Source organism: Vicugna pacos, chromosome 16 (assembly GCF_048564905.1).
Source record: "Vicugna pacos chromosome 16, VicPac4, whole genome shotgun sequence".
NCBI classification, from domain to species: Eukaryota; Metazoa; Chordata; class Mammalia; order Artiodactyla; family Camelidae; genus Vicugna; species Vicugna pacos.
This window is the reverse complement of record NC_133002.1, coordinates 12,566,025-12,582,326: the sequence shown is the minus strand read 5'-3', so window position 1 is coordinate 12,582,326 and position 16,302 is coordinate 12,566,025. Positions and strand designations below refer to the sequence as shown.

General features: G+C 47.6%; 1 protein-coding gene across 13 annotated transcripts in view; it reads left to right on the top strand.

The window, feature by feature from the left end:
• Positions 1–16,302, top strand: part of GAS7 (growth arrest specific 7) — a 182,819-nt gene that overhangs the window by 122,770 nt on the left and 43,747 nt on the right. For all 13 annotated transcript variants that reach the window (XM_072940731.1, XM_072940730.1, XM_072940733.1 and 10 more), the window contains exon 3: positions 14,742–14,822. In XM_072940731.1, coding sequence (XP_072796832.1) covers positions 14,742–14,822 — 81 coding nt within the window. The remainder of the gene's footprint in view (positions 1–14,741; positions 14,823–16,302) is intronic.

The following is a 16,302-nucleotide window of genomic DNA, read 5'->3' as shown; positions in this document are numbered from 1 at the left end:
TTTTGGCTTTCTTATTTTTCTTTAATGGACTCTTAATGGAAGGCTGTTAGACCTTAAATCTCACTATTAGTATGTTTCTGTGTGGGTTTTGCTTTTCCTTGCAGAGAATTCATTTTAATTTGTAATTTTAGGGTAACACTTAAGTATACAACACATCCTTCATTTCTCAGCAGTTTTTAAGACGAGTAATCTCTTGGAATTTTGCAAATGCCAAGTGGGTTAGAGAGCCATTTATGCTGCCTTTCAAATGATGACCCGTTAAAATCAAAAGACAGAGGAGACAAATAATTTTACTGCTTGCTGGAGTTACTTTGAAAAAGACTAGTAATTGGTCAGCAGTGTAAGAACTGTCCTCATTGACTGTGAGCTGGAGTCACCAATTAGCGAATGGTTCAGGTGTGAAACAAAAAAGGACTGTGTGGAATATGACCCAGCAGCTCTGCTCCTAGGTATCACCCAAGACAGTTGGGAACATGTCCACACAAAAACTCGTACATAAATGTTCATAGCAGCTTTATTCATAAGGGCCAAAAATCAAAAGCAACCCCAATGTCCATCAACAGATGAATGGATAAATAAGGTGTGTTCTAGCCACACAGTGGAATATTATTCAGCCATAAAAAGGAGTGAAGTATTAATGGGTACATGCTACAACATGAGTGAACCTTGAAAATACATTGTTATGCAAAAGAAGCCAAAACACAGAAAGCCATATATTGTGTGAATCCATTTATGTGAAATGCTTAGAATAGGCAAATTGACACAGAAAGTAGATTCGTGGTTTCCAGGGAGTAGGGGGAAAGGGTGACTTCTCATGGATAAGAGGGGTCCTTTTGAGGTGATGAAGATGTTCTAAAATTAGATAGTGGTGATGGTTGCACATCTCTGTGAATATACTAAAAGCCTCTGTAGTGTATGATTTTAGAGAGTGAATTTTATGGTAGATAAATTAAATCACAATAAAAACAGACATTTTGGGGAGGGTGGGCGAGTTGGTGACCTTCCTGGGGTCCTTCCAGAACAATTCCTTAGATGCCTCAGCTGGGGCATTCTTTTTGCCTGTTTCCCAAACTTTGGTGGTATTAGAAGCACGTAGGGAGTTTGCTGAAAAAATATCAATAGACAAGTCCCACTGCAGACCTACTGAATTGGAATCTACTGTTTGGTAGGAGTGAAAATTTATGCTTTATAATTGTAAGTCTTTTTAAATGGTCATCACCTATTTTTTTACTTGCAAGGAGACAACCAGATTGATGGCAGCATGGTCAGTGGATCAGATATTCTGAAGCTAAAGAGTCCATTTAAATCCAATTTTCTCTTAATGGAAATCCAATGCAAAAATAAAATTTTCTTTAAACAAGTAAACATGCATTCTGATCTTAAGGTTAAAGGTTATATAACCATAAACTATTGTCTTTAAAGTAGAATCTCATGGAAGAGGGACTTGAAGACGAATAACTCAGTTTTATAGTGACAGGACACAGAATGAGTATAAAACTGCCAAGAAAGGCCCTTCACCTGGCTAATGTTTATAGTCTTCAGTGTTGTCAAGGTAGCTGACTTGTGGCTATTTCTGGCATTTATTCTTACCAACATAACAGGATGTAGTGGCAGGTCTTATAATTTCAAAGCTTTTGAGTCAATAGCTCAAAAAACAATTTTTTTTTAATCTCAAAAAATGTATTTTTGCCATTAGGGAAAAAAAAAACCTGCGGACTCTGGTTTCAGCTTTGCTTCTAGCTGCAGCGAAGTCAGAGAATGTGAGCTTGTACTGTCTTCATTTGCCCCGTCTGCATAGCACTCTGGCATCTAGACACACTGAACACCACCCCTGCCTTCAAGGAACGTGAAGTCCAGTGAAACAGTTCAGTCCCTGGAGACATAAGGAAGTTGTACGGTTTCTGCCTTCGTATTTCTCTTCTCTGGAGATTTGTAGCCTGGGTCCTCGCTTGCCTCTGCTTTGGTCAGGAAAGCTGTGCCCCCTTCATTCATCACACTGCAGAGTCCAGTGGCCTAGTGAGTCAGTGGGATCGGGTTGTGTTGAATGCCTAATCCAGCCGCGTCAGGCTAATCCACCCATGTAGATTGGCCAGTTCTATACCAGTCATTAGACCCACCCACATCCATTAGTTAAAGAGCAAAGAAAGTACAAGCTGACTGTGAGCTGTGCACCCAGAAGGAATGACATTTGCTTGGTTTGAACTCTTGTTGAAAACAACATGCTGGTCTGTGACAACTGCATTTCAAGGGCAGTGGCATCGTGGTGCCTGTGAGTGTGGTGGCAGCAGGCAGGACAGGGTCAGGACCTCTAGATCGAGGGGAGCTGTCCTGCGAAGACTGAGGTGTAGTAGATGGCACATGTTGTGTTGTCTTGAGGCCAGAGGCTGTCCACAGAAGCATTTCATTCTGCGTCCACAGTCCTTAAAGATGTTCAACGAGTTGCCAACATTGAAAAATTGAAAGTTTTCCCACAAGCACCCAAATACATGTCTCCTTTTGAAAAATCGTGAGGTGTGACCACATCCCACCCACCTTCCTGCCTGAATACAATTGGGTGGAGCTGAGAACATCGCCACCTTTCCTGATTCTTCTACTTAATTGGCTTCGTGCAAGCATCTTATGTGTCTGGCTCTTGTGGGAGCTTGAGCTTTGACCTCTGTTCAGAAGGAGCCTCCTGGCTTCCCAGCAAGCATTGTAGGGGAGAACTGGTAGTAGACAGAAAGCTGGGAAGCTATTTTATAAATGAACTTGGAAATTGGAGATTATGAAAGCAGACCAGGCATGAGATTCAAGAATCTGGGGAGAAAGGACTGACTGGTTAGCTTCAACAAGGACCTTCAGACTCATCCCATGCTCTGCTGTATTCTTGGAGCTTTTATGGGCACCTGACATATTAGCTCAGGAAGCTTTGCCTCCTGTGGGCTTCTGGAAAGCCCGTAAGTGTGTCCGTGGGGAGAATGGGAGCATGTGACTGCAGCAGGAAGTCGGGGTCCACAGGGAAAGGCAGTCTCAGCAGAGGTAACCATCCTCGCTCTTTAAAGGGTTAGGTCCCATGGAGCCAGTGGGACTCTTGGCAAAAATGGAAATTATCCATAAGTCATATTCTAGTAAGTGAGTGGGTAAGGACTGTGTGAATTGATTATCAGGCAATAAAGTGTTTGCTCAGTGCCTTCTCTATGCCCATTTCTAACATCTGCTTGGATGAATGGCTTCTTGCAGGGGTGGTGTGGGCGAGCAGGATGCGAGTGGCTACATGAGTGCTTCCCGGTGGAGATGAGATTGGGGGTTGAAGTCAATTTTCTTTCTTGCCTGAATAGCCCTCTGAAGGTCCCTTCTGGCTCTAAGATTCTATGAGAACCAGGAGTTGCCACACCACCGTGCTCATCACCCACCACCATTGGGGAATGTGCCTCCGTATGGAAAGCTGGCGTGGTTTCCCAGTGATCGGATCTTCACTATTGGAGGAAGATTTTGGAGTCAGGGAACAGCTTTTTTGTTATTTCAGTCCAAGCTGGATTCCAAAGTAGGCAGTGCTCTTCCAAGAGGTGTGGGAGGAAGAATGGGTGAGAAGTTAGTCGTGCAAGATGAGTGTTTACTGCGTGCCACTCCCTGGCAGCGGGGCGCTGGGCTGTGCACGGGGCACTGAGAGCCTCCCCTGAAGGGTCTTGCTGTCCTTGAACAGATCATAGGCTGGGCCCCCTGGGTGTTCCTGTTGAATGAAGCTCTGCCCTCTTGCCAGCTGTGGTTAGTGTGCCCATCTGCCCAGAGATGCCCTCAGCTCGGGAAGAAATAGCCCCTGTAATGAGTGAGAGTGGAGGAAGTTATCAAGTGGTCCGGCACAGGGATGGATGGTGGGAACAACATGCCGGAGGTGGGTACTTCTCTCTGCCCCCTCCCCAGGCATTAGGACTTTAGTGGCCCTGTGGGGACCTAATGGGGAGGTCCTGGTGACTGTGGATACTTGGAGTGGAGAGATCAGAGCAGAAGCAGTTTTCCAACTGGTACAGAAAATTTTCACTTATTAGAGCAACCAGTCTAACTGCACTCATGCACTCTGCCTGGATGCCTGCTGGCACATGCACTAGGGTTGGGGCTCAGCTATCCCCTGTTCCTTGGTGGTCGGGCTCCTGGCTGCCCCTCTGGTCCTGCCACAGACCCAGACCCTCTGCTGCTGAATCCTCGGACTCCTCTCTCTCTCATTTGTCTGGACTTTCTTGCCTGCAACCCAGATCAACTCCCTGAGTTAGCTCAGCCTCCACTCAGGGGTCCTACAGTTCCCAGCCAGCTCTAGCCTTTTGCTTCCTGATATGGGTTGAACTGTGCAATCCCCTCACCCCAAAAAAGAAGTTTAATAGATAAACAAGATTATAATGTATAGCACAGGGAAATATACACAAGATCTTATGGTAGCTCACAGAGAAAAAAATGTGACAATGAATATATATATATGTTCATGTATAACTGAAAAATTGTGCTCTACACTGGAATTTGACACAACATTGTAAAATGATTATAAATCAATAAAAAATGTTAAAAAAAAAAAAAAGAAGTTTAAGTCCTAACCCCCAGGACCCGTGAAGGTGTCCTTGGATATAGAGTATTTGCAGATGATCAGGTTAAGATGCTAATCCAATATGTTGGATCCTCACCAAAAGGAGAATTTTGAACATAGAGACAGACACCCACAGAGGGAAGACTATGTGAAGACACTGGGAGAGCCCATTTATGAGCTAAGGAATGACCAAGACCACCAGAAGCCAGGAGAGGGACCTAGAACAGATTCTCCCTCACCGCCCTCAGAAGGAACCCACCCTGCTGACACCTGGATCTTTGACTTCCAGCCTCTGGAACCATGAGACAGTGCATTTCTGATGTTGAAGCTGCCAGGTTGGTGGTATTTTGTTCCGGCAGCACAGGAAACCAGTACACTTCCCACGTATATCATGCCACTCATCACCTCTAGGCACTGCTAAGCCACACAGGTGATGTTTTGTCCTCCGCAAGGCCGTGGGATGGAGCAGTCTGCCATCCGTGTCTCAGACACCTGGCCTAAGGGTCAGGTAGCACCAGCAGCAGGAAGGGTAGCCTGCTTTTCTGTTGTGTTTCCAACCTAACAGTGCATATGGGGTGTAGGCTCTGGTTTAAAAGAGCTGCCTTGGGTACCAGAATTCTGATAATTCCCAGAGAAGTGCTTTCAGGAAAGCTTTAGTACAAGCCACAGAAAAGAGACCCTAATAAAGCAATTAATTTCCAGACACTTAGAATGCTTCTCTTGAATAGACCAGAGAGGACTTGGCTGGAGGTCATGGCTCCAGCTCTGCCCTTGCCTGGCATTCCAGTTCCTACTTGCATCCTGGTCTCGAGCGCCCCCATCTCTAAAGGAGAGGGTAGGGCTGCTTTTTAAAGCCCCTTCCAAACTCTGTATTTTCTAGGGGTAGACCTGTGGCCATGCAGACAGGACCCAGCTCCCTGCCACTGCCTCCCTCTGTCCCTGACCCTGCTGCCCGGAGTGGCCTCCACTCTCATGATGTACCATGGCATTTAGATGTGGAGGGAGATGCTTGTTCACCGTGGTTCTTTCTGAGCAGTGGGATTAAGGAGGAATTTTATTTTCTCTTTTGACTTTCCTGTGTTTTCCAGGGTTTTCTCCCTGGCCCTGCATTACTTGTATTAAGTAGGGGAAAAATAATTTCTCTGAAACAGAGGAGCAGACTGGGGCTGAGCGCCAGAGATCTTTCTTCCCCATCCCCAGCACAACATCCACCCTCCTCTGTCCCTCTGAAGAGGGAGTCTTGTGTTCAGGGGGCTCTTTCAGGGCTGAGATGCACAAAGCGGAGCCAGAAAGGGCCTTTTTCATATGGTGTGAGGAGTGTCCGAGGATGCCAGGCCACATGATGTCTGCCACAGAAGGAGGGGTGTGCTGGGCTGGGAGTCAAGGAGACCCCCTCCCCTCCTCCCCCTCCCCCACCTCCTCCTCCTCCCTTTCTTCCTTCTCTGTCTCCCCCTACCTCACATAAAGACTTCACTTGCTTTCTACTGCTGATATATAAAAACTATATGTGCTGATGGGGGAGACACTGCCTGGAAAGTTATGGAGAAGTCAGAGCAGGGGCACAGCCTTGGGAAGCAGGACAGAAGGGGCAGGGAGCACACGGTGCTTTTGGACACCACATCCCTGCCCAGCGGGCTCAGCTCTTGCACATGAAGAGTGAATTCCTATTACGGCTGTGTGGATGCACAGCTTTCTCAGTGAGTGGACATTAGAGATGGAGGGGGACTTTTGGGGGCTTCTGTGACATCCTGAGTGTTTGTGGTCCCAGTGGATTTCTTCACTCTCAGAGCACCTCCCCTGTGGGCTTCACGTGGCTTTCTCTGGATCTCTCCAGACAACTTGATTATTTGCCGCGGTTTTTGGCAGCACCACCTGTTTGGAGGGAAGGGGTGAGCAGTGGACACTTTCTTTCAAGTCAGGAGTAGTAATTCGTGGGTTGGTTTGATTGTTGTACCTTTCAAAAAAATTTTTTTTGATGTCCCCACCTCCCAAAGTTGTAGAGAACTCTGCCCTTCCTCGTTCTTCCTCTAGGTCTGTGGTTCTCAAAGTGGGGTCCCCGGGCTGGCAGCGTCAGCAGCACCTGGGAATATGTTAGAAATGCAGTTTCTCAGGCTCCACCCGAGACCTCCTGAATCAGACACCGCGATGGGCGCTGTGGTCTGTGGTTTAACCAGCCCTCCAGGTGATGCTGTGACACTGTAAAGTTGGAGGAGCCCCACCTTGGAGGCTGCCTCTGTTCCCCGCGCTCTTGAATTTCCCTAAGTGGATCAGGTGTTCTGGGGCTTCTTTGCAGAGCAGAATTTTTTTTTTTAACCTGCTCCTGCAGTTTTCCTGAGGCATCTTATTTCATTCAACTCTAAAATGCTACCTATTTTTTTCCCCATCTGGCGTGGTCTTCTCTATCCTGAATACCTTTTCTTGACGTTTGAGAAGAACTCATTTTGCCCAGAATGTCTACACCGTTCATTGTGGCGCTGATTCACGAGAAGGACTTCTGTGCACCTGCAGGGGCTGTGGGCCCTTTGTGACTTGGGCGGGGACTGGCCGGCCTTCCTCGGGAATCCAGCGGGCCGGGAAGTGCCTTTGTGGCTGCACCTCAGAGAGATTGTTGCTGAATTCTGTTTCCCAAAATAACCTTAGCTCTTTCCTCCAGCTTGTGAAAAGCAACACTCTGAGTGATTTCGAGCATTATTTATAAATACAAAGTCACACCTTTTACTGGAAAAAGCCTTCTAAATCTGGATTAGTGATGCAGAACGATTGAAGTTCATAAATGCTGAGTTTTCTCAGAAAACAAAACAAGATGATGTAAGAGTAGAACCAACCACTTTGTGGGTAGAGGAGCTTCTCAGCAATTGAGCAGTGTGATTTTTTTCCTTAGGAAGGTATGGAAATCCCACTTGGGGGCTTGTTAACAAATCGCAAGTCAGCATGGTCACAGAAGAAGAGTCCAGACGTGGATCTAATGGCCTTGGGGCTGGCATAGGCCATTCACAGGGCAGTGCAGTTTGGAGAATGTCTGTGGGCAGGGGCTGTTTTGTTACAGGACCAGAAGCTTACCTAGACTAGCTCATGAAAAAAAAAAGACTTTCACTAGAAGGATATGGGGCATCTCCCAGAAGCCTCCACTTTAGAACCGAAAATCAGCTGCATTGTTTATCCTGGGTCTCTGGGACTTCCTCGTGTCTTATGCCTCCTTCTTCCTCTGGGTTTGCTTCATACGTATTTTTCTCTGCAGATTTGCCTTTTTTCTTTAGCAACTGTTTAGCAGAAAACAGCTGCAGATGGTAGGAGATATCCACCCCAAGTCCTATTCTAGGAGATGCTGGTCCAAGTGCAATGGCCAGTTTGGCACACCCTTGACACGTGGGTCTGCCCAGGAGGAGCCCTGAGGTTTAGACAGTTCTTAGAAAGGGGTCTTGATCATAGTGACACATAGTTTTAATTTTTTTTAACATCTTATCGTTCTGATTGTGATTTTTCTGAACTCTATTTTTATGGACAGCCAGTCTTTTCCCTTTTACAATTTCTGCCTTTTGAGGTCACACTTCTAAAGACCCTTAGCAACAACAACAAAAGAGTAATATTATCTTGACCACTCTTTTAGGCTGGGAATTTTCACCTCTCGTAAAGCTTTAAATCCAGATGGAATTTAATTTCAGAAAATACATAGGAAATGGATCTGCCTTCTTTGGTACTCAAACCATTGGCCGGTTGTTCTAACAGCATTTACTGACTGATTCAGCCTTTCACCGCTGCCTAAAAAGCACCTCTTTACCATGCAGTAAACTGGTCCGCTTAAGTCTGTTTCTTGTTGGGTTTTCTTTTTCTTTTTTTCTTTTCCTTTCTATAGATCTGTCGTTTTATTCCTGCACCAGCACTGCACAGTTTATTTCTCTTTCATGGGAAGTTCTCACGTACTTGGGAAAACATTCACATGGGCTATTCTGTTATTAAAAAAAAAAAAAAGAGCCTTCTTACTTTGGTTTCATTTCTAGGGATTAATCAGCATCAGACGTTTTTTGTGTGTTCTTTCTGCAGCTTTCCATTCATGGCCCTTTAATTTAGGCACTTTTATAAAAGCATCTGAGAACCTTTGATACAGCCGGCACTTAGCAGGGTGTTTTGGAGTTGCTTTGCCTGTCGGCGTCTCCCAGGTCTACCTCATTCGCTGGAACAGCTGCACAGAACGCCATCCCTTCCACGCAGCATCATTGGTCCCCTATTGGTGGACATTTGTGTTGTCTCTCAGGAGTGTTTTCCCTTCAGCAAAAAGTGGTCCAAAGCATATCTTTATACTTACATCATTGCACACCTAGCGTGATTATTTAGGTCAAAGGGTATGTGCATTTGGGATTTTGATAGCTATCTCCACGTTGCCTTTTTTTTTTTAATCGCAGTATAGTCGATTTACAATGTTATGTTAATTTCTAATGTATAGCATAGTGATTTATTTATACATACCTATATTCCTTTTCCTATTCTTTTTCATTATAGGCTATTATAAGGTATTGAATATAGTTCCCTGGGCTCTACAGAGAGGACCTTGTTGTTTATCTATTTTATATATAGTAGTTAGTATCTACAAATCCCGAACTCCCAATTTACCCCTCCCCACTCCCTTTCCTCCCTGGTATCCATAACTTTTTCTCTGTCTGTGAGTCTGACCCTGTTTTGTAAATAAGTTCATCTGTGTCTTTTTTTTTTTGGATTCCACTTATAAGTGATATCATATGTTATTTTTCTTCCTCTTTCTGGCTTCCTTCACTTAGTATGATGATCTCCAGTTCCATCCATGTTGCTGCAAATGGCATTATTTCATTCTTTTTGTGGCTGAGTAGTATTCCATTTATATATATGTGTGTGTGTGTGTATACACTACACCTTTTTTATCTGGTCATCTGTTGATGGACATTTAGGTTGCTTCCATATCTTGGCTATTGTAAATAGTGCTGCTATGAACATTGGGGTGCATGTATCTTTTTGAATTAGAGTTTCCTCTGGATATATGCTCAGAAGTGGAATTTCTGGATCAAGTCTATTTTCAGTTTTTAAGGACTCTCCATACTGTTTTCCAAAATGGCTGCGCCAAACTGCATTCCCACCAGCAGTGTAGGAGGGTTCCCTTTTTAATGATGCATGTTGCCTTTTGAAGAGAGAGATTCCCAACCTGTTTTTCCAGATCCTTGCTAATGAGGGATTATTCGTCTTCAAAGACAAGCGACCTAGTGGGTGAAAAAATGTGTCTTATCTTACTAATTTGCACTTCTCCGATCCTGAGTGAAAAGGAACATCATTTTCTTCCTCATGGATCATTTGTAACTATTTTTCTGTGAGTCACCTGAGTGTGTGTTGGCTCTTTTTAGACTGGGCGGCTTGGTTGATCTGTAATTCATACTATGTGAAGGGAATTGGTGTGCTCTCCGCCCTTCCAGCCCTTCTTTGCCTTCCTTTCATTTGTTTCTCTGTCTTTTCACACACACACACTCACTCACTCATTTTTAAAGTCAGCCATTGGCCGTGTAACTAGACTGACTTCTAACAGCTCTTTGAACTGAATCTTCATTGATTTATCAAACCGCTATGAGTGCCTGCTGTACTGGGTGCCAGGGAGACAGGGATACATGTATTTGACGCAGTCCCTGCCCTCAGAGCACATCTAGGGTGGGGTGGAATCTGAAGGCAGATGTTACAGCTGAGGTAGAAGAGGTCAGCCACACGCCCCTGCTGTCAGCATCCTGAGGGCAGAGACGATGCAGTGGGTTCTCAGATCTCTTCCCTAAGCCTGGTGCCTGGTCATAGTTAGTGCTCAGAAAGTCTGAATGATGTTGATGGGGTGCACACAGGACCGTGAGTGTCCCAGCCAGGCTGAGAATATCCTACTGGCCCTGATCTGTCAGCTCCATCCACGCCAAGCACCACCTGGGAACAGGATTGCAGAAAACTCACCCTTCTTGTCCTGACTCAGGACTCTGCCCTCAGGGGCTTAAGATAAGGCTTTGCTGCAGCACCTCCCCCGCCACACTGCACACTCACTGGAACCTTCTCCTGGTGCCTTTTCCCTCCTGGCTTCCTTCACTGTAGTGCTTTCTTCCTTCTCCTTTTCTAGGAAAAACTCCAAGGACTCAGTCATGCTAAAGAGTTTGTGGCAATCACTGTAATTCTCACTCTAATTCAAAAGGCTCCCACAGGAACTAAGATAACAAAGCCACATGTCAAAGCAGGGACTCTCTGGGGACAGATGTTATGAACCTGCTATTTTTAGAAAATTGAGGTGGAAATGGCATTTGGGGGTTCCCTGAGTTACCTACATTGCTACCATGCATCTTGCCTCCTACCACACCTGATGCTGACCCCTCCCCTGGGGTTTCTGTCTCATCCTGGTACCTCCCAGTCTGTGGCTGGTTCCTGTCATATTTCACCATGAACTCTACCAGTTTTCCCGGCCTCTGGTTCATCCCTGAGACTATTGTTAAAATGCAGACTTCTGGGTTCCACCCAAGTTCTGCTAAATGAGAATCTTTGGGCACAAGGTCTGGAAATCTGTCATTTTAGCAGGCAGCTCCAATCATCCTGGTGAGCGAACAAGTTTGGGAAACAAGACTGGAGTTTGCCAAATAGCTGTGCTTAGGGCCTGAATCCTGAGCATCCAGGCTTTGAATTGATAAGATTTTCTTCTCAATACCTACCTAGTTTTCTCGGCCATACTGCAGGGGTCATAATCTCTATGAGCTGGCCGACGGCTGCCCACACCTGGTTGGCTCAATGAGACACCCTTTTTTCTTTTTTTTTTTTTTAATTGAAGTATAGTTGATTTACAATGTTGTGTTAATTTCAGGCCCCCAGTGGGGGCAGCAGAGAGCCACTACCCAACCAAGAAAACCGACCAATCAGGAACAGGAGTCCACTGGTGGGTGGGGCAGAGTGGGGAGAGGGTAAAGGGAGGGGGACCAGGCTTACAGATGGCCCAGGGCAAATCACCGTGACCAGTGGCCTGGGTCGTTCCCACTGAAGCTAACACACATAATGCAAGCAAGATGCAGTCTTAGCAAGGGGAGACAAAGTCCAGAAGTGACTGCTTAGAGTTATTAACTCCTGCCTTGCTTACTGTTTATTTAAAATAATAATTATAATAATTATCGTTATTTTAAGGAGGGGGCACCTCTGCTCTGAAGCCAGATTTACATCACTCCACCTTTCAACTATACATTCTCTTTAAAGGTTTTATTCTACATAGGGCAGCTGCTGTAATCCCCTGATGGGGAACTGGAAATTTCTGGCTTCTAGCATGGGTGGCTAGCATAGCAACCTCCCTTGGGGTGGTTTGATCCATGGTCAGGTCATTTGTGTGTGTCTGTCTCCCCTGGTTTCAGTGGAAGAGTTTCAAATTGAGTAGAGTTGCCTTGAGGGGAGAAAACTGTGTTTCTCATGAATTGGGTTGGACGGTCAGAGGCTTTCAGAGCACAGGCCTCACTCCCTGCACTCTGACCTCGCTGTCACCCTAGAGCCTCTGGGGCATGGCAGTGACTCTGTTAAGAGTCTGGGTGGTCACCTGGAATGACCGAGAACCCCAGGATGGCAGCCCAGAGAACGCAAGGGGGCCTCAGCCCAGGGTAACTTGGGCCCCAAGCTGCCACTTTGGTTTGGCGCTGGCTCTGGCTCCGTCCAGGAGCCTGGAGCGCTGTAAATAGATTAGGGAGTCTTTTAGGGGAAAAGACCTGGAAATGACTTCCTCCCTATGGATGGTGCAGTCATCTGGGACAGCTTTTTCCTGCTGCTGCTGAGGTCCCTCAGCCAGAGTCCTGGGGCCTCTCTCCAGATATCCGCCAGGCCTGGCCTGGCCCCATTCCTGCCCCAGGCTCCCAGGAGTTTTGTGTTTGGGGCTGATCAGAGCTGGCTAACACCAAGACATAGGCTGGGCGGAACCCTTCAGGCGTCTGCATTGTCCCTGATGGAGCCCTGGTGGAGGTCGGATGGGCAGGCGCAGTGCTTATGGGGAACAGGGACTCCAGCCTCTGGGGCCTGTGAGTGCGCCAGGCCAGTGAGTTCAGGCCAAGGGGCCGTCCTTCGGGACCCAGCATCCTGAGCGGGGTTGTGACTGCAGGCAGCATCTCCCCGTGATTTCAGAGCCTCTTCCTGCAGCCCCCTGTGCTGCTTGATGCCACACTGGCCTCTCTTCTCTGTAACTGGGATTCCCGTCGAGAGGCAGGTGGGCCTCCCAGGGGCAGCTGCACCCTGCCCTCTGCTCTGGGCACGTTTCCGTTAGCTGCCTGAGGACTCGATTGCTTACTAGAGCTCTGGAGGCTTGGGAAGGAAGAGTGGGGACCAGTAGCTTCTCTGCTAAATATTAAGTGTCTGTTTCTCCCCACGGTTGGTGGTGTCTTGCAGTTGGCAGCGCACAGGGATGGACGAACGAGTGCGTGGATGGAAGGAAGAGTCTGTGCGTGAATCGGGAGCCCCTGCTATTGCCAGGAAATAAAATGTCAGAGTCCTCACGTTGGCTGCTGGGTTTCCTTTCCCTTCCTCCCATCCTTTGCAAGAGAACAAATTTATACTTTTACTTATTTACTTTTCAATAAGTTCACATCTTGAGGGGTACAGTGTTGCACAGATCCAGTGGCCTGAGCTAGAAGATTGCTTTGCAGTCTGATCCAAATGCTACTGTTTCCAAGGCATGAGTTACCTCCCCTCCCCTTCCTCTGGTTTTGTTCCATTTGCCACCAGGAGTCACTGTATTGTTCGTTGCCTTGTATACATAGGCACATCTCATGTCTGAATAGAATTCAGGTTCATCTCGGGCATGAACACCTTTTATTTTAAGAAGAGCTGTGGGTTCCCTCTGGTTCCGGAGACATCACTTATAACCAGATGAATGGCCTCGGACCTTGGCCTTCGAGACATATTTGGCAACTTAGAAGTCCAGTTCCCAGCAGACTTCTACCAGCTCCGAGATTTTTGGAAGGAGCTGCTGGGTCTTCTTTTGAAGTAAGATTGGTGGCATCAACCACCGAAGGGATGGAGGCCACAGCACCCAGTGGATAGTTCTCTGAGGACCTTTCCCGCTGTTTGGAGACTGGTGCTGTCTGTTTATCCCTGGAGAGAGGAGGTACGTCAGGTGGGAATCCACATCATGCCGTCACGATGTCCATCCTCCTGTCGGCCCATCTGTCCAGGCGTCCGTCAAGTGAGGTGCTTTGTTTGAAAGGGGGAGCCAACCACAGATTTGGACCTTAGGAGATGAGATCAATGTCAAGGTTAAGATCTGTGCCGTCTGAGAGGTTTGACAAGGTGCTTATTCCCTGGAAGGAGCTGGATGGAATGTTTGGGGGCGGGGCTCTGAGGTCAGGTTCTCAGACAAGTCTGAGACAGACTTATGTGCAGGAGATTCAAGGTGGGATGTGCTCTTGGGAGCATCTGAAGGGACTGTATTACCACCCAACTCCTAGAGCCATAAGATACTTACACCTAAATGATGAGTCTTAAGATTTTAAGACCACTGATCAAAGCTGGAGGCCAAGAGTATGGGGCCTAAAAGACCAGTCAGCCTAGCTCCTTTATTTTAGATGAAGAATCGGAGGACCAGAGAGTTAGTGTGCTTGCCCAGGACTGCACAGCAGATGAGAGGCAGAACCGAGGCAAAAATCCAGTTCTCTAGAATCCTCTCTGGGCAACGGAGGAGGGAGAAGTGTCCAGTCAGATGCAGCAGCTGTAACTTAAACAAGATGCAGAATTGTAGACCAGGAAGAGGATCACTCGTGTGGCAGAGGACCCGTGTCTCTGTGCAAACCCCCGCCGGGGCTCCTTTCCTCTGGACTCGGGGGTTTCAGGTGACAGAGGGCGTCTGGGGAGCGATGCCCAGTCAGCAGCTGGGATTCTGGGACGAGAGACCAAAGTGGAGGTGTATGAGTTAGCAGCCTTGGGCGTAGCTGGAAGGCTACCTCCTCTGGTCCCAGCTGCATGGAGCAGGGTCCCCAGCAAAGAAGCTCTGTCATCACGAGAGGCAGGAAGGGAGATGGATGTCGGAGCAAAGGGAGGTGGATGTCAGAGCAGAAGGCAGATTTCTGTTTCCCAAGGTTCAGGAGGAAGGTGGCAGCCATATCTCTGTTTTTCCCAGCTAGTGCTGCTCTGTGACACTCCAAGCTTCTGCCCTGTGAAATTCTCAAAGCGGTTGTTTTCTTTCTTTCACCAGAGACCACCTGGGAGCGTCCCAGCAGTTCTCCTGGGATTCCAGCCAGCCCTGGCCCTCACCGGAGCTCTCTGCCTCCAACAGGTATTGTCCATGCGCTACGTCGGGGCATCCGGAAGGGACCGCACACACACCTTCATTGGAGAGGCCAAGACTCTGGATCCCGGGTCTGAAACCTGGCTAGGGATATGGTGGGCCAAACCTGGGGAAGGCTTTAGAAAGGACTCAGAGGCTCCATAGTCTATTTCCCCGTGGAATGGTGTCTCCCTGGCAGTGCCGGCAGCAGCTCTGGTCCCTCTCACTCCCTCTCAGGTGCTCAGGGAGAGGGGATGGTGAGGTGAGGTGAGGCATCAGAGCACTCCCCTGTCTGCCAGTGTGGAGACCCGAACCAGGGGCAGAATTGCTCCAAACATGGTTCCCCAAGGCATCAGGGAGTAGAAGCTAAAGGAGGCAGATGTTTACAGGGAAATTTTCAAACTGTTTGGAAAGGAAATAGATTCCTTGTGAAGGATATGAGTTCTCCGTCTGCATAGGTAGTCAAGTGGAGGTCATCAAGGTAGACATTACTATAATAGGTGGGAGGTTTATTATTTACTCTTAGGTAGTAGCTTGTTCTGAGATCTCAGGAGACAGACTGCAGGACGCAGCAGTGGGGAGAACAGCTTCTGACTTCTTGTGGTTTAGGATTTGTTTTAAATGTCACCTCCTCCAAGAAGCCTCCCCGGCGTACTTTAGAGTCCACACCCATCACTCTGGATCCCTGCCTCCTGCTGTTTCCTTGCCCTTAGAGCACTCCTCCTGTTGCCTGTCACTCACCCACTCCAGACTGTAAGCTCCCTGAGGTGGAGACTTCATTTCTCCTTTTCTTTCGTGAACTCCTCAGTCCCCAGACAAAGCCTGGCCTCAGTGTTGAGTGAATTCACAAATGTCTCCATAAACATGTGGTGTGTGAAGCCCATTTGTTGGTTTTTGACTTCAGGCATCAATCTGAGGCCAGGCCTGGTGGTGGTGATCGTGGTGGTGGTTGCAGCCTGGAATGTAAACATCAGTAGCTGTGACATCGTGGTTGCAGCTAGACAGGGGAGGGGAGGCACGCGGTAGGGGGTCGGGGAGGGCAGAAGCAGCAGCCACACCCTCACCTCACTCCAGGGGAGGGGAGATGAGAGCCTCATAACCTTCTTGGAACACAAATAATTTACTTCAGGCATCCCAGGTAACCAAACGAAAAGCTGGAAGTCCTAAGAGGACTCTTAAACCCTGGGCCGGGAAAGGAGGTGCAGTGGGAGCGGGCCAGGGCCCCACCTGTCCTCATGGAGAGACTAGGTATTCTCCACCACTGATGCACTCAGAAATCACAGTGCGAGCAAAGCGCATTACTCAGGGATGTGAAGATTGTCGGCAGGAAAACTCAGAACCGAAGTGGTGGCAGAACAGACATCTGGAGAATCAGCTGAGGCCTGGGAGAGGGGGTGTGTGGCTGTTTCCCATGGAAAGTTCTTCTAGGCTCTTGAAGTGTTTTTATATTTGTGATTGTGTGTCTGTCTGTATGTGTATACACACACAT